At 42.2% G+C, this 18,252-nt stretch overlaps 1 protein-coding gene across 1 annotated transcript in view; it reads right to left on the bottom strand.

The window, feature by feature from the left end:
- The window catches only part of HSD11B1L (hydroxysteroid 11-beta dehydrogenase 1 like), a 42,307-nt gene extending 26,400 nt beyond the window's left edge, over positions 1-15,907 (bottom strand). The window contains exons 1-2 of the mRNA XM_075825433.1: positions 15,510-15,907; positions 3,117-3,247 (exon numbers count right to left, since the gene is read on the bottom strand). Coding sequence (XP_075681548.1) covers positions 3,117-3,247; positions 15,510-15,591 — 213 coding nt within the window. The 5' untranslated portion in view covers positions 15,592-15,907. The remainder of the gene's footprint in view (positions 1-3,116; positions 3,248-15,509) is intronic.
- Positions 15,908-18,252: the final 2,345 nt, after the last annotated feature.

The raw sequence follows: 18,252 nt of genomic DNA, 5'->3' as shown, positions 1-18,252 counted from the left end.
CCATGTAGGGTGATTCTAAAACCGGGAAACACAGCATAATAATTAGAGAGCTGACTTGTTATGGTGGCACAAGCTGGGCACCACATATCGGCATATCTATGGAAAAAAAAAATCACATTTTCACTCTGCAACATCGAGTGCTCACTAATTTTCTGCGAAACACCTGCGGGGTTAACATGCTCACTACACACCTAGGTGAATACCTTGTGAGTTGTAGTTTCCAAAATTGGGTCACTTCTAGGGGATTTCCACTGTTTTGGTCCCACAGGGGCCTTGCAAATGCGACATAGCGCCCAGAAACCAATCCAGCAAAATCTGCACTCCAAAAGTCAAATGGTGCTTCTTCCCTTCTGAGACCTAATGTGTGCCCAAATAGCAGTTTATGACCACATATGGTGTATTACCGTACTCGGGAGAAATTGCTGTACAAATGATGGGTTGCTTTTCTTCTTTATTTTTTGAGAAAATGAAAAATATTGAGCTAAAACAATGTCTTATTGGAAAAAACTTTTTTTTTAAATTTATACTGCCCAATTAAAATAAAATCTATGAAACCCCTGTGGGATCAAAATGCTCACTACACTACTAGATTAATTCCTCAAGGGGTGTAGTATTCCATATGGAGCACCTTTTGGGTAGTTTCTACTGTACTGGTACCTTAGGGGCTTTGCAAAAGCGACATGTTGTCAAGAAACCAATCCAGCAAAATCTGTGCTCCAAAAGCCAAATGGCGCTCCTTCTCTTCTGATCCTTGCTGTGTGCCCAAACAGCAGCTTATGACCACATATGGGGTATTTCCGTACTTCAGAGAAGTTGCTTTACAAATGTTGGGGTTCTTTTTTTGCTTTATTTCTTGAGAAAATGAAACATTTGGAGCTAAAGCTGAAAGGATTGTCTTTATTTTCACTGCCCAATTCTAATCAAATCTATGAAACACCTGTGGGGTCAAAATGCTCACTACACCCCTAGATTAATTCTTCAAGGGGTGTAGTTTCCTAAATGGAGCCACGTTTTGGGCGTTGTCACTGTTTGGGTCCCTCAGGGGCTTTGCAAATGCGACATGGCCTCTACAAAACCATTCCTGCTAAATTTGAGCTCCAAAAGCCAAATGGCGCTCTTTCCCTCCTAAGCCCTGCTGTGGAAATAAGAAAAAATTAGCTAAATCTACATTTTCTTTGAAAGAATGTCGATTTTCATTTTCACGGCCTATTCCAATAATTTCTGCATAAACCCTGTGGTGTCAATTGCTCACTATACCCCTAGATAATTTCCTCAAGGGGTGTATTTTCCAAAATGGCTCCACTTGTGGGGGGTTTCCACTGTTTTGTCCCCTCAGCGGCTTTGCAAATGCGACATGGCCTCCGCAAACCATTCCTGCTAAATTTGAGCTCCAAAAGCCAAATGGAGCTCTTTCCCTCCTAAGCCCTGCCGTGTGTCCAAACAGCCATTTATGACCACATGTGGGGTACTGTTTTACTCGGAAGAAATTGGTTTACAAATGTTGTGGTGCTTTTTCTCCTTTAGGGTATGTTCACACGTAGTCAACAAAAACGTCTGAAAATCCAGAGCTGTTTTCAAGGGAAAACAGACCCTGCTTTTCAGACGTTTTTTTACCAACTCGCATTTTTCGCGCCGTTTTCGCGGCGTTTTTTACGTCCGTTTTTGGAGCTGTTTTCATTGGAGTCTATGAGAAAACAGCTCCAAAAATGTCCAAAGAAGTGTCCTGCACTTCTTTTGACGAGGCTGTATTTTTACGCGTCGTCGTTTGACAGCTGTCAAACGACGACGCGTAAATAACAGGTCGTCTGCACAGTACGTCGGCAAACCCATTCAAATGAATGGGCAGATGTTTGCCGACGTATTGTAGCCCTATTTTCAGACGTAAAACGAGGCATAATACGCCTCGTATACGTCTGAAATTTGGCCGTGTGAACATACCCTAAGTGCTTGTGGAAATGAGAAAAAATTTGCTAAACCTACATTTTCTCTGAAAGAATGTAGATTTTCATTTTCACGGCCTACTTCCAATAATTTCTGCAATGAATCTGTAGGGTGACAATGCTCACTATACCCCTAGATAATTACCTTGAGGGGTGTAGTTTCCCAGATGGGGTCACTTTTAGGGGATTTCCACTGTTTTGGCACAGCAAGAGCCCTTCAAACCTGACATGGTGCCTAAAATATATTCTAATAAAAAGGAGGCCCAAAATCCACTAGGTACTCCTTTGCTTCTGAGGCCTGTGCTTCAGTCCAGTAGCACACTAGGGCCACGTGTGGGATATTTCCTAAAACTGCAGAACCTGGGCATTAAATATTGAGTTGCGTTTCTCTGGTAAAACTTTGTGTTACAAAAAACTGGATTAAAAATGAATTTCTGCAAATAAAAAAAATGAAACTTGTAAATTTCACCTCTACTTTGGTTTAAATTCTTGTGAAACGTCTAAAGAGTCAAGAAGCTTTCTAAATGCTGTTTTGAATACTTCGAGGGGTAAAGTTTTTAAAATGGGGTGACTTATTGGAGCTTTCTAATATATAAGGCCCTAAAAGCCACTTCACAACTGAACTGGTCCCTGAAAAAATAGCCTTTTGACATTTTCTTGAAAATGTGAGAAATTGTTGCTAAAGTTCTAAGCCTTGTAACGTCCTAGAAAAATAAAAGGATGTTCAAAAAACGATGTCAATCTAAAGTAGACATATGAGGATGTTAATTAGCAACAAGTTTGTGTGGTATGACTGCCTGACTTACAAGCAGATACATTTAAATTGAGAACATTTTTGCAATTTTTCACTAAATTTTTACAATTAAATACTGAATGTACCGAGCAAATTTTAATAGTATTATAAAGTCCAATGTGTTACGAGAAAACAGTCTCAGAATTGCTTGGATAGGTAAAAGCATTCCAAAGTTATTACCACATAAAGTGAAACAGGAAGGTCAAAAGTGGCCAAAGCGGGAAGGGGTATAAAACGCAATCCATATTCGAAAAAACTAAAGGAGGCCACTGAACATAGCCAGTTTTTCACCCATTTCAAGCCAAATGTATGCAAGCATAATTTTAGGTTTCATTACATATACTTTAGATATCAGGTTATATAATATATAATGGATACAATACCTGCATCAGAACATTTTCCCTCCTTGCAGTCAGCACAAGTTGTGCTCCGGCCCTGGCATAGTGATATGCTATCTCTGCTCCAATACCAGTGCTGGCGCCAGTAACCAGAACCCTAGCATCCGCAAGGCTTGCTGTGAAAGAGAAAGAGGCCCACAGAGAAATACATTGGTTTACAGAAGTTTATGTCTTTTTAAATTGCTTAAATTGTGTTAAAAAGAGCAAAAAAAGTTAGATAAACGATTTATTAAAAAATATATATATAAAAAATTTGGTATTGCGTAATTGTAGAGACCTGTAGAGTAAAGTTAAAGGGGTTTTCCAGTCATAAGAAATTGGTGGCCTATGCGCAGGATCTGACTCCTGGCACCCCCGCCGATCAGCTGTTTTGAATGAAAGAAGGCTGAAATACTGTGAACTGCCGCTACAAGTGTGTAAGCGATTCACAGTACGAGCAGGTAAGGAATGAACAGGAAGCTCCTTCAAAACAGATTGCTCGACAGCGAACACTCCCGAGTCACCAGCAATGGACCCAGAATAGCAGTCCAATGAAGACCGACTGATCGATGGATCTGCATTAAAAGTTTCAAAAACTGCTCCCGGGACTTGTAGTTAAGTGCAGGAAAGGTTACTATGCCCCCTCTCCGCCCCATGGAACGGCAATGAACCAATAGCAGCGTTTTATTGCCGGTGATTGCACCCAGAAAAAATACCGGACCCAGGCTCTGATCTTTGTTGGTGAAGAGAAGTTGGAGAGATCAGAGCCTGTATCGAGTTGTGTGCCCCTCAGAGTAAAAAAAACAAAACAGAATACACCCTCATTTTCAGTTCCACTGTTCCCAGAGTGTGACCCCACCAGATTTTTTTCACATTTTTTTTTTCATCATAATTTACTGAAAAATAATTAGATGTAGTTGTTAGGTAGTTGTCTAGCTCGTCTACGTCAATCCGTCACTGTCGGTTGTGTCACTTGTCAGTTAGTCAGCGTCAATCCGTCAATGTCAGTGGCGTCACTTGTCAGTTAGTCAGCGTCAATCCGTCACTGTCAGTTGTGTCACTTGTCAGTCAGCGTCAGTAAGTGTCAGTTAGTAAGTGTTACTAAGTGTTATAAAGAAAAATAACAACAAATTTGTGTTTGTCAGTGTTAGGATATGTGCACACCCAAAATCAAAAACGTCTTAAAAAACTGAACTGTTTTCAAGGGAAAACAGCTCCTGATTTTCAGATGATTTTTAATTAGTCGCGTTTTTCACAGCGTTTTTAACGGCCGTTTATGGAGCTGTTTTTCTATATAGTCTATGAAAAACGGCTCCAAAAATGGCTGAAGTGACGTGCACTTCTATTTCGAGGCCGTTTTTTTACGCGCCTGTTTTGAAAAACGGCCGCGTAAAAAATGCCCCGTTGGAACAGAATGCCGTTTTTCCCATTGAAATGGGCATATGTTTGGAGGCTTTCTGCTTCCGATTTTTCAGCCGTTTTCGTGAAAAAATGTAGTGTGTCAGTGTTAGCGTTAGCAAGCGTTAGTTAGAGTTTTTTGTGTTTTATGTGAAAAATACAAAAAAATTATTTGTTAGACAACTGTTTGTTACAGTTCACTGAGCTACGTGTGTGTATGTACTGTAGATATATATATATATATACACACACACACAGCGAGACTTTACACCACTGAAGAGGCGTATGCCATGATCGCAACTGATACAGATTCAGCGAGTGGTGCCGAACTAGAGTTCTTTCCGTCATCCTCCTCCAGTGACAGTGAGGAACCTCCTCGAAGTTGCAGGAGGGTTAGTGCCCAGGTTCTGCCTGAACCTGAAACTGCCGTTCTGCCTGCCCCCGGTACTGCCAGCATTGATTGGTCACCCGCAACCAATTACACCCCCCAAATCCCAGAATCTACTGCTGCGGCAGGAATTAACGTGAAGATGGAAGGGCTGCCTGTAATCATTTTTTTCAAATTATTCTTTACAGACAATTTGATCCAGCTTATGGTGGACCAAACAAACCTTTATGCCCACCAATTTATTTCAGAACATCCCAACTCCAATCATGCCCAGCCCAATCTGTGGCAACCGACCAACTTTACAGAAATGCAGACTTATTGGGGGTTAGTCCTCAAAATGGGTCTCACTAAAAAGCCAGAAGTGGGATCCTACTGGTCCACGGACATTTTATATCATTGTCGGTTGTACCGAAATACAATAACCAGACCCCGCTTTGAGGACCTTCATAAATTTCTACACTTTAATGACAACACCCAATGCCCCCCCAGGATTTTTAATATTAGGCCCCTCGTTAATATTTTTACACAAATTTTTTCAGAATTCTACACCCCCGAAAAATAAATTTCAATTGACGAATTTCTGGTGCACTTCAAGGGCAAGCTGATGTTTCGCCAATATTTGCCAAATAAGCGCGTCAGATACGGGATCACCGTCTACAAGCTGTGTGAATTGGAGACCGGATACACACACGCTTTCCGAATTTAGGACAATGCAGCCCCCAAACTGTCCCCCTGTCCTGAACACAACTGGGAAGATAGTGTGGGACCTCCTGCACCCACTGTTTGATCAGGGGTACAACTTGTACTTGGACAACTGGTACACAAGTGTACCGGTGTTCAAATGTCTTCTGGACAAAAAACAGTGGCGTGTGGGATGGTGCGAAAAAAACAGAAGACCCTCATCAGCCAATCCCTACAAATTGGCGAAAGCAGGGCATTGCTGCTGGATAATAAATTTAGCCAAAAAACTGTGGGGCCAAAATGCTAACTATACCACTAGATAAGTTCCTTGAGGGGTGAAGTTGCCAAAATTGGGTCACAATTGGGGGATTTCCACTGTTTTGGCACCACAAGACCTCTTCAAACCTGACATGGTGCCTAAAATATATACTGCAATAAAGGAGGCCCCAAAATCCACTAGGTGCTTCTGAGGCCTGTGTTTCAGTCCATTAGCACACTAGGGCCACATGTGGGATATTTCTAAAAACTGCAGAATCTGGGCAATAAATATTCCGTTGTGTTTCTCTGGTAAAACCTTCTGTGTTAAAGAAAAAATTTATTACATATGAATTTTGGCAAAAAAAAAATATGAAATTGGTAAATTTCACCTCTACTTTGCTTTAATTCCTGTGAAACGCCTAAAGGGTTAAGACACTTTCTGAATGCTGTTTTGAATACTTTTAGGGGTGCAGATTTTAAAATGTGGTGATTTATGGGGACTTTCTAATATATAAGGCCCTCAAAGCCACTTCAGAACTGAACCCTGAAAAACGATGCAAACATAAAGTACACATATGGGAAATGGGAACTAGTAACTATTTTGTGTGGTATTACTATCTGTTTTACAAGTAGATACATTTAAATTTAGAAAAATGCACATTTTTTAAAATTTTCTCAAAATTTAGGTTTTTTTCCCAAATAAATATTGAATTTATCGACCAAATTTTTTCACTAACATAAAGTACAATATGTCACGAGAAAACAATCTCAGAATTGCTTGGATAGGTAAAAGCATTCCAAAGTTATTACCACATAAAGTAGCACATGTCAAATTTAATCAAAATCTGCTGTGTCCACAAGGCCAAAACAGGCTGTGTCCTAAAGGGGTTAAAGGAATGCTGTGCGGTTCTTTTACGTTTTTACACGGTTTTCTGATTAATTCAACCTCCCCACGGGCCATTATCTATTTACACAATGATCAACCTTGTTCTGCAGTTGCCAGTACGTGCAGCACTGACGCCCTTGCCCTAACGGCCCATAATCCAAAGTGTCCGAATCGGGAGCGCGCACAGAACATGTCCCAGCACTGAGCCTCTGGCACACCAGATGATGTCATCGCAGAGACGAGAACTGACGGAAATTGCAGAAGTAGTGTCTGCAAGATCAGAGAGTACTTCGGAAGATCCGCGGGAGCACGCATGCTGCGAAGGACTGGATGAAATGCGTATTCACTGCAAAGCGCTTAGATAGACGGTTTTCCTCTTGGCAATGGATAGTAGAGTATTTGTTTACCAGTGGAAGGCCACATGGCATCAGGACAAACAGGGAGGAATAAAGTGGGTAACAAGACAGAACTTGTTAATTGACTAAATTATTAAATATATAACCTACCATTTAAATGTATGGGTAGAGGTGAAATGGGAAAAATAAATGTAAATTATGGTAACCCTTTAATAAAGAAAATCACAGACGGATTACAATGGCATACAAAAAAAAAAACTTTTTTTACCTGCAGTTTTCTTCTCCACAATGCAGGGGCAGAAATGCAGGTGGCTATTAGGCTGGGTTCACAAGACCTATTTTCAGGCGTAAACGAGGCGTATTATGCCTCGTTTTACGCCTGAAAATAGGGCTACAATACGTCGGCAAACATCTGCCCATTCATTTGAATGGGTTTGCCGACGTATTGTGCAGACGACCTGTAATTTACTGCCTCGTAATTTGAGCTGTTCTTCATTGAACTCAATGAAACACAGCTCAAGATTTACGAGCGTCTCAGACGTGCTCCTGCCGCTGATCGCGTGGGTACAGTCTCAGTACCCGCGCCATCACAGGACGGATATATCCGTCCTCCTGCGCGAACTAGCAGCTGCAGAGGACGGATATATCCGTCCTTCGGCGTTAAGAGGTTAAGCTAGGTCTTTAACATAACACAGGGAGAGTGCTGCATTAATTATATATTCAGACACGAGGATTGTGCTAACAAAGTCCAAAGGATGTATTCCCACTAACTGTGTGATTGGTTGTGTATATTCATACTGTAAGACCCTGTTCACACTGAGTGTTTTTTGCAGGCAGAACATTTTTTGCCTAGTTTTTTTGATGCATTTTTTGCTGCAATTTTTGTTGCGTTTTTTGAGGCTTTATTTACTTCTCTCTTCAACAGGCAAAGGAAAAAAACGCTAGCGTTTTTTGCCATGATGGCTATGGCATAATGGCAATGGGGTTTTTGAGGTGGAAAATGCCTCAAGATAGGGCAGGTCGCTTCTTTCTCCCGCGAGCGTTTTTTTCCGCTCGTGGGAAAAAAACGCCTCCACCTCCCATTAAAATCAATTGCAGGCAATTTCGGCCGTTTTTTGGATTAAAATCTAAATCCATGGACTGCCTTTACCAATTCTAAATATTATATCTTCAATTTAACCCCTTAAGGACGTGGACTAGTTGTCACGTTCAGGACGCAGCCCCATTTTTCAAATCTAACATGTGTCACTTTTATGTTGCAATAACTTTGGAATGCTTTTACATATCCAAGCGATACTGAGATTGTTTTCTCGTAACACATTGGAATTTATGTTACTGGTAAAATGTGGATGATACATTCAGTATTTAATTGTGAAAAACACCCAAATTTTGGGAAAAATGGCAAAGATTAGCTTTTTTCTAAATTTAAATGTATCTGCTTGTAAGACAGGCAGTTATACCACACAAAATAGTTGCTAATTAACATTTCCTATATGTCTACTTCAGATTGGCATTGTTTTTTGTACATCCTTTTATTTTTCTAGGACGTTACAAGGCTTAGAACTTTAGCAGAAATTTCTCACATTTTCAAGAAAAAATTCAAAAGGCTATTTTTACAGGGACCAGTTCTGTTGTGAAGTGGTTTTGAGGGTATCATACAATACAAACCCCCATAAATCACCCCCATTTTAAAAACTGCACTCCTCAAAGTATTCAAACCAGCATTTAGAAAGTTTATTAACTCTTTAGGCGTTTCACAAGAATTAAAATAGTGTGGGTGAAGTTTACAAATGTCATTTTTTTTGAAGAAATTCATTTTTAATCCAGTTTTTTTTCTATAACACAGAAGGTTTTACCAGAGAAACGCAACTCAATATTTATTACCCGGATTCTGCAGTTTTTAGAAATATCCCACATGTGGCCCTAGTGTGCTAATGGACTGAAACGCAGGCCTCAAAAGCAAAGTAGCATCTAGTGGATTTTTGGAACTCCTTTTTTTTTAAAATAAATTCTTTTATTTGCAATTTGAATATTAAGTATACAAGAATAAAGTGCAAACATGAGAAAGCACAAACATCGGCACGCAGGCCAACAAAAAGTAACAGTGCAAGAAAGTAAAACGATCGGCAGCATAAATAAAGGAGAAAAAGCACCCCAACATTTGTAAAGCAAACTCTTCTGAGCACATCAATACCCCATATGTGGCAATAAACTGCTGCTTGGACCCACGGCAGGGCTAAGGAGGGAAGGAGCACCATTTGGCTTTTGGAGTTCAAATTTTGCTGGAATGGTTTGCGGCGCCATGTCAAATTTGCAGAACTCCTGCAGGACCAAATCAGTGGAAACCCCTCAAAAGTGACCCCATTTTGGAAACTAAACCCCTGAAGGAATTTATTGAGGGTATAGTGAACATTTTGACCCCACAGGTTTTTTGCTCAATTTAGTGGAATTAGGCCATGAAATTTAAAAGCTAAAACGTGGACATTTTTAGAAGGAATAAAGGAGAAAAAGCATCCCAACATTTGAAAATCAATTTCTCCCGATTACGCCAATACCCCATATGTGGAAATAAACTGCTGTTTGGACACACTGCAGGGCTCAGAAGGGAAGGAGCTCCATTTGGATCTCAAATTTAGCTGAAATGGTTTTCGGGTGCCATGTCACACTTGCAAAGCGCCTGCGGGGCCAAAACAGTAGGAACCCCCCAAAAGTTACCCCATTTGGGAAACTACACCCCTTAAGGAATCTATCTAGGGGTATAGTCAGCATTTAGACCCCACTGGACTTTTGGAGAATTTATTGGAATCAGGCCGTAAAAATGAATATCAACATTTTTTCCACTAAAAAGTTGCATTTTTTCATTTTAACAAGGAATAAAGGAGAAAAAGCACACCAAAATTTGTAAAGCAATTTCTCCCGAGTACGGCAATACCCCACATGTGATCATAAACTACTGTTTGGACACACGGCAGGGCTCAGAACGGTAGGAGCTCTATTTGGCATGCAGATTTTGCTGTATTGGTTTTTGGGCGCCATGTCGGCATTTGCAAAACCCTAAGTTACTAGAGTACAGTGGAAACTCCCAAGAAGTCAAGAAGTGACCCCATTTTGGAAACTACACCCCTCAAGGCATTTATCATTTGCCTGGACATATGACAGGGCTCAGAAGTGAAGAGCAACATGAGCATTTGAGGTCTATTTTGGTGATTTTTGCAGCATTGGCCCACAATTGCAGGGCTCTGAGGTTAAATAGTAAAACAAACCCCCAAGTAGTGACCCTTATTTTGGAAACTACACCCCTTAAGGCATTTTAAGGGGTGTAGTGAGCATTTTGCCCCCACAGGTGATTTTTCATTAGTAATTAATGAGCAGCGGATGGTGCAAAGTGAAAATTGCAATTTTCCGCTGATATGCAATTTTAGTGCACAATATGTTGTTCCCAGTTTGTGCCACCGAAGACAGACACCACATAAACTGTTAAGCGGGTTCTCCCGGGTATGGCGATGCCATATATGTGGACGCAAACTGCTTTTTGGGCACACTGTAGGGCTCAGAAGGGAGGGAGCACCATTTGGCTTTTGGAGCGCAGATTTAGCTTGGCAGTTGTTCTGTTTGGGGTTTTACTGATATTTCAGTTTATGATGTGGGGGCATATGTAAGCTGTGCGGAGTACATCAGGGTATATGTATGCTGTGCAGAGTACATTATAGCATAATAAGAGGGTATAATAATGCTGTAAATAAATAATAATCCGCAGATGTGTGGCTGGTGTCGCACTGATAAATGGTGCCCAATCTTATCCGCTTTTGGAACACTCTGCACATTTTGCGTCGCCATATTCTGAGAGCCATAACCTTGTTATTTTTTCTCCACAGGAGCTATGTGAGGGCTTATTTGTTGCGGGACACTCTGTAGTTTTCATTGGTACCGTTTTGGGGCACGTGCGATTTTTTTAATCACTTTTTATTCTATTAAAGTTTTCATTATTATTAAAGTTGAATAAAAGCATCATACACTTCTCTCTATTCATTGTTAGCTGTGCTCGCAGCACAGCGTGATCTCGCGAGATCACGCTGTGCTCTCACATACACCCACATTAATGTGGGAGCATGTGAGAGCACAGCGTGATCTCGTGAGATCACGCTGTGCTGCGAGCACAGCTAAAAATGAATGGAGAGAAGTGTATGATGCTGATTGGTCACTGATTGGTCACTGATTGGTCAGCGTCGTACACTTTTCTTTACAACGTCCAGTTGGTAAAAAAGTAAAAAACGCCCAGTTGTCTATTAAGAAAGTAATTAGCATAAATCTAAAATTGTTTTTAACTTGCTCAAAATTGAGTTTTCCAAATAAAAACCACTGTTGTTATCTACATTACAGCGCTGATCAGATTATATAGGAGATAGGGCACTTGTAATCTGGTGACAGAGCCTCTTTAAAGTCAGGGAAAGGTGTTCATTGGTTGTATACAAAAGTGCAGTGCAGGAGTATGAAGCAGGTAATAAAATTACGGGCACCATTTTATATGGGCCTTGGTTAGGGGCACAATGTATGTATTGTTGGTACTATAGCTGTGGGTACCATGGCCTTGGTTATTATGGCTGTTGTTATGGGGCACTATGGCAGACATTATTTCTCTGTGGGCTTTATCACTAGGTACTATAGTTTCTATTAAAGTTTGCCAGTGGCATAAGCTATAGTGAATTTGTCAGGCTGCGGGTGGCCACACTTCCTCCCGCTAAGGCCTTATTCACACAGACGTGTCAGTTTTGCACGCGCAAAAAATGCTGCGTTTTGCGCGCGCAAATGGTCCGTGTGGCATCAGCATATGGTGCGTGGCTGCGTGATTTTCGCGCAGCCAGCATCATTGTGACACTCTGGTTTTATGTTTACAAGCATGGTGCTTTTCTGTTTTCATTCATTTATTTTACTACTGTAGCACGCATCACGCGCGGCACACGGAAGTATATAGGCCAAATATAGGACATGTCGTGAGTTTTACACAGCGCACATACGCTGCGTGAAATTCACTGACAGTCTGAACAGCCCCATTCACTAACATAGGTCCGTGCGACGCACGTGAAAATTACGCGCGTAGCACGGACGTATAACACGTTCGTTTCGTGTGAATAAGGCCTAAGACCAACCCACTTTTCTGAAAAGTGACAGAGGTGGTTTAAAAATGCAAAGGTCACAATATTTATGCACAAAAACTAAGTGTTTGCTCAAACAGCAAATTTTCGACACCAGTCTAGCGTAGAGTGCATATTAAATTCCCCCCATTATTTTGGTATAACATAGGTGCTATGCCTGGTATGACAGCACTATGGCAGTGTGCAGGTATATGCGTACTATAGCTTTGGGCACTATGTCTCGTATTACTTGGGATGCATAGTCAGTATTATGTAGGCACTATGGCTTTTATTAAGTTATAAATATAGTACCTACAGCTAATATATGGTCACTATATTCAGTTTACTGGATTTGCTCCTGGTGTGTGCTTGCCTTTAGCTATTTTGTGACCTTGCACTTTATTAATGTCCCTACTTATCCTTTTTTGTTCTATTTTACAAAGACAGTGATTGGCCCAAATTGCAGATTTCACTTATGCCCCATGCACACAACCGTGCAGTATTTATGGTCAATAAATACTGCACGGACGGGTCGAGGAGTGTCACCCGCATATGCGGACCGTGCTCACAAAAATATGTTGTCCTATTTTTTGCGGCTCATTTCTGCGGCCCCGGCACACACCTGTAAATATACGGGAAGGTGTCCGTGGCTGATAGAAATTAATGTGTCAGTATTTTATAAGCAATTACGGATAAAAACTACGGTCGTGTGCTTTATTCTATACTTTTTTATTATTTTATGATATTTTTCTGGTATTCGTTTCCTACTTACTGAAACGTCACAAACACTGATGCCCAAACTCAAGATAGCCAACAGAGCAAATGTTATAAAACTTGACTTCAAAGAAATTACCGTTATGTCAGAACGCTCATTGATACCACACACAGCTCAAGCCCTGCTGGGAAAATAAAGTGCAGAACTGACTGTGTTAGGCCAGAATCACACATACACAGTTTTGGTGCAGTTATTGGTGCCATTTTCTTTTGAGTCAAAACCAGAAGTGGATCCGAAAGGAAGGGAAGGTTTAACCGGTCACCGACCGCTGGCTGTGTATATATGTCCGGCGGTCGGGGTCCTTAAAACACGCGCCATAGTGTATATACGGCGGTTTTAGCTTGCTGCCTGGCAGCTGAATGTCGGGTCTCCGGCAGTCAGTGACTCCCGGGGACCCTGAGGAGAAGATAGAAGCAGCTTTATCTGCTTCTGTCTTCTCCGATCTCTTATACACAGCGCTCAATGAGCCCTTTGTATATGAATAGAGGTAGTGGCAGCGCCGCTGCCTCTATTGGTCCCGGTGATCACGTGACAGGTCACATGATCGCCGGGATGCCGTTAGTGGCAAGCTGCTACTGGGTCTTACTAGACCCATCACAGCCCTATTAGTGACAATAGTCACTATAAGACGGCTGATTTCCCGTGTACTACTGTTCAGCCCCAGTTACAGTGGAAAGTCCTGGTTTAAAAGAAAAAATAAATAAATAAAGTCCCCCAAAGGTCTTTTCCGACCTTTGACCATAATAATAAAAAAATAAAAGTTAAATAAAGTACAAAAATAATTAATAATAATACACATAAAACACCCATCCAAAAAAAACGTTCCCTCCTGCCAATCATTGTCGTAACGCTAGCCCTGAGCCAATTACCCTAAAATAGACATGCAATACATCAAAATTGACGGTAGACAATGATGATCACAAATAAAAGGTCTATTTTAGGGTAAAAGTATATTATTACCAGAAAAAAATAGCTAAAACGTAAAAAAAGCATATTTTTTTACTATCATTTTCAAACTTTAAGCCTAGAAATTCTAAAATAGCAAAAAGTATGTGTATAAAAATGCTAAAAAGAAGAAACCTGCGTTGTCTACGGAAAAAAAAAAAAAAAATCACGACGCTAGCCCAACAAATAAAAAAGTTATAGCCGTTTAACTAACACTAAAAATGGCTAAACAGTGTCTGGTCCTGAAAGCTCAAAATAGCCCGGTCCTGAACTGGTTAAAGATTGGACTGATGCATCTCCTTTCTTTTCTGTCCACTCCTGTGTTTGGCTCAAAAAACTGCACCAAAAGTACATGTGTGATCTTGGCTTTATGCCACGCAAAGGATCACCTCTAGACACTGTAAGGTCTCCTGCACACGACCGTTGTGCCACTCGGGCTGTTTTTGACGGCATCCGAATGGCATCCGATAGTCTTCACGGACCCATTCACTTGAGCGGGTGAATCGGACGGCACACACGGTCGTGTGCATGAGGCATAAGGGTATGTTCACACAACCTATTTTCAGCCGTAAACGCCCCGAAAGATGGCTAAAAATACAGGGGGGGGGGGGGTGAACGCCTCCAAACATCTGCTCATTGATTTCAATGGGAAAAACTGCATTTCATTCCCCGTAAAAATAAGTGCATATCACATCTTGAGCTGTTTTTAGAGCCATTTTTCGATGAAAAACGGCCGTAAATAATTTTGGTAAAAACTCAAGTTGATTAAAAAACGGCTTAAAAATCAGAGGCTGTTTTCCCTTGAAAACAGCTCCGTATTTTCAGACGTTTTTTGTTAAGGGTGTGTGCACACAGAAAATCCAAAGCATCTGAAAATACGGAGCTGTTTACAAGGGAAAACAGCTCCTGATTTTCAACCGTTTTTTAATCAAACTCGCGTTTTTCGCTGCGTTTTTTTCGTCCGTTTTTCTATAGAGCCAATGAAAAACGGCTAAAAAAAAATGAAAATGAGGTGTAAAAAAACTGCCCGTTGGAAACACTACGTGTGCACATACCCTAAGGGCGGATTTACACGAACGTGTAACACGTCCGTGCAACGCGCGTGATTTTCAAGCACGTCGCACGGACCTATGTTAGTCTAAGGGGCTGTGCAGACCGTCCGTGATTTTCACGCAGCGTGTGTCCGCTGCGTGAAACGCACGACATGTCCTATATTTGTGCGCTGTTCGCGCTTCAGGCACCCATTGAAGTCAATGGGTGCGTGAAAATCACGCACAGCACACGGAAGCACTTCCGCGGGACGCGCGTGATTCGCGCAACAGCAGTAAGAAGTATGATTGAAAACAGAAAAGCACCACGCAGGAGACGTTGCCGACAAGTACCATTGCCAGGACAACCGTACGGTGCCGGAAGCCTCTCTTGCAAAGTTCCCATGCTGAAGAGGCTTCTGGGGTCCTCCGGTTGCCGAGTGTTCCAACTTCCAGTTATGGGGAACATCTTCATGCTTGCAATGCTAGATTTTACACACACTCTGCTTTGCCTTGTAAGAGAAAAAAAAGTCATCCATTCATTTAATTTACCTGGATCAAAAGTGTCTCTGTACAGATATGCCATCGCTGCCACAAATACGACCAAGCACGATCCCTTTATTTTGTAGCCCATGTTTGTAACTTGAGATACTTCAGTATGGAATCACAGTTTCTGAGTACTTTCTGTGCGGACGCGTCTTCTAATAAGCCGGAAGCTGTCCAATGCAATATAGTACTTAAAGATCACATGGTAGAAATTACCATTCCATAAACTGCAGCTCAATGTTTTAACCCTGGCCCTGCCAGCGTTTTAGCAGAGACTTTATATAACACAGACTATGCGGGCACATGCATTTTAAATATCCTTCCCACAGGTCCATGTAGCATGAAAATAGCCTGAAATTGAGAACAACGTACACTTTAGATAAACACTAAGCCATGAAATAACATTATTGGAAGTTTTATGTAAGAATGGACTTGAGTGCTGTCAGGCTTTCTGAGCCAAAAGCTTACAAAGAATTACAAAGAGCAGCAGTAATTCCTTCAGGAATCCTAGTGAAGAACATGAAAAAGAGTTCTCAGTGGCTTGACATATTGATATATGATGTACTATTACATGCCTGCTGCAAGGCATATGTAAGGTACTACCCACAGCTTCTGCTGGCATGTCAATCATTTCTTATTGGTATTGTATGTTTGGTCAAAGGTCCCTGCGTAGCCTTGGCATAGCTCTGATTTATCTCATTCTACCTAGTAGCACAGATAATATTTAGCAAATTCGGCCCCAATAGCCCTGTACAGGGGCGTAGCTAAAGGCTCATGGGCCCTGGTGCAAGAATTCAGCTTGGGCCCCCCTACCCCTCCCCAACAGCACCAGACCCCTGCGCACGCCTATGCCCAGCCGCCTTGCCCAACAGACCCCATAAATGCCTCCACAGTATAATGCTGCCCACACACAGTATAATGCCACCCATATCTGCCCACACACAGTATAATGCCAGCCATAGCTGCCTGCCCACACAGTATAATGCAACCCATAGCTGCCTGCCCACACAGTATAATGCCACCCATATCTGCCCACACAGTATAATGACCCCCATAGCTGCCCCCACAGTATAATGCCCCCCATAGCTGCTCACACAGTATAATGCCCCCCATAGCTGCCCCACAGTATATTGCCATCCATAGCTGCCCCATACAGTATAATGCCCCCCATAGCTGCACCATACAGTATAATGCCCCCCATAGCTGCCCCATACAGTATAATGCCCCCCATAGCTGCACCATACAGTATAATGCCCCCCATAGCTGCCCCATACACTATAATGACCCATACAGTATAATGCCCCCATACAGTAAAAAGCCCCCATAGCTGCCACATACAGTATAATGCCCCCATACAGTATAATGCCCCCATGGCTGTCCCATACAGTATAATGCCCCCCATACAGTATAATGCCCCATAGCTGTCCCATACAGTATAATGCCCCCATACAGTATAATGCCCCCATGGCTGTCCCATACAGTATAATGCCCCCCCATACAGTATAATGCCACCATAGCTGTCCCATACAGTATAATGCCCCCATACAGTAAAAAGCCCCCCATTGCTGCCACATACAGTATAATGCCCCCATACAGTATAATGCCCCCATAGCTGTCCCATACAGTATAATGCCCCCATACAGTAAAAAGCCCCCCATTGCTGCCACATACAGTATAATGCCTCCATACAGTATAATGCCCCCATGGCTGTCCCATACAGTATAATGCCACCATACAGTATAATGCCCCCATAGCTGTCCCATACAGTATAATGCCACCATACAGTATAATGCCCCCATAGCTGTCCCATACAGTATAATGCCCCCATACAGTAAAAAGCCCCCCATTGCTGCCACATACAGTATAATGCCCCCATACAGTATAATACCCCCATGGCTGTCCCATACAGTATAATTCCCCCCCATACAGTATAATGCCCCCATAGCTGTCCCATACAGTATAATGCCCCCATAGCTGTCTCATACAGTATAATGCCCCCATAGCTGCCCCACACAGTATAATGCCCCCCTTAGCTGACCACCACCGTATAATGCCCCCCATACAGTAGCTGACACGTCCGTGTCGGCGATTCAGTGTGAGAAAGTGACCGGAATGAAGGGGAAGTAGCGCTCGTACGAGCGGCTGCACCCCCTTCAAAACTGCTGATCCATCAGCTCCAGCAGACAGTGACATTATACTTACCCTCCTCTTCGGCCGCAGCAGAGGTCCTGACTCCACCCAGGGTCAGGATGTTGTGCGCAGCGCATAGCGTTGTGACGTCAGGACGGCCGCTGCGCTTCGGAAGGAGGAATGTAAGTACTGTCAGTTACTATAGTAACGGGGGCCCGTCTCGTTTATTATATAGGCACCAGTTATATAGTAACTTTTCATTGATGTGTTTCGGGGGGCCGCGGGCCCCCCTGGCTTCGGGGGCCCGGTCGCAATAGCAACTGCTGCGACCCCTATAGTTACGCCACTGGCTGCAATGCACCCGTATTATAAGGGTATGTTAAGGTTATGTTCACACAAAAAACGTCTGTAAAATCCGAAACTGTTTTCAAGGGAAAACAGCCTCTAATTTTCAGCCGTTTTTTAAGCATCAAACGTTTTTGTTGATGCGTTTTTTGCAACCGTTTTCTGAGCTTTTTTTCAATTGACTCAATGAAAAACGGTTCCAAAAACTGCTCAATAAGTGACATGTACTTTTTAGGGGGCGTTTTTTTACGCGATGTTTTTTAAAACGGACGTG

Source organism: Rhinoderma darwinii, chromosome 1 (assembly GCF_050947455.1).
Source record: "Rhinoderma darwinii isolate aRhiDar2 chromosome 1, aRhiDar2.hap1, whole genome shotgun sequence".
Classification (NCBI taxonomy): domain Eukaryota; kingdom Metazoa; phylum Chordata; class Amphibia; order Anura; family Rhinodermatidae; genus Rhinoderma; species Rhinoderma darwinii.
The sequence above is the reverse complement of the archived record's forward strand: the minus strand, read 5'-3'. Positions and strand labels throughout refer to the sequence as shown.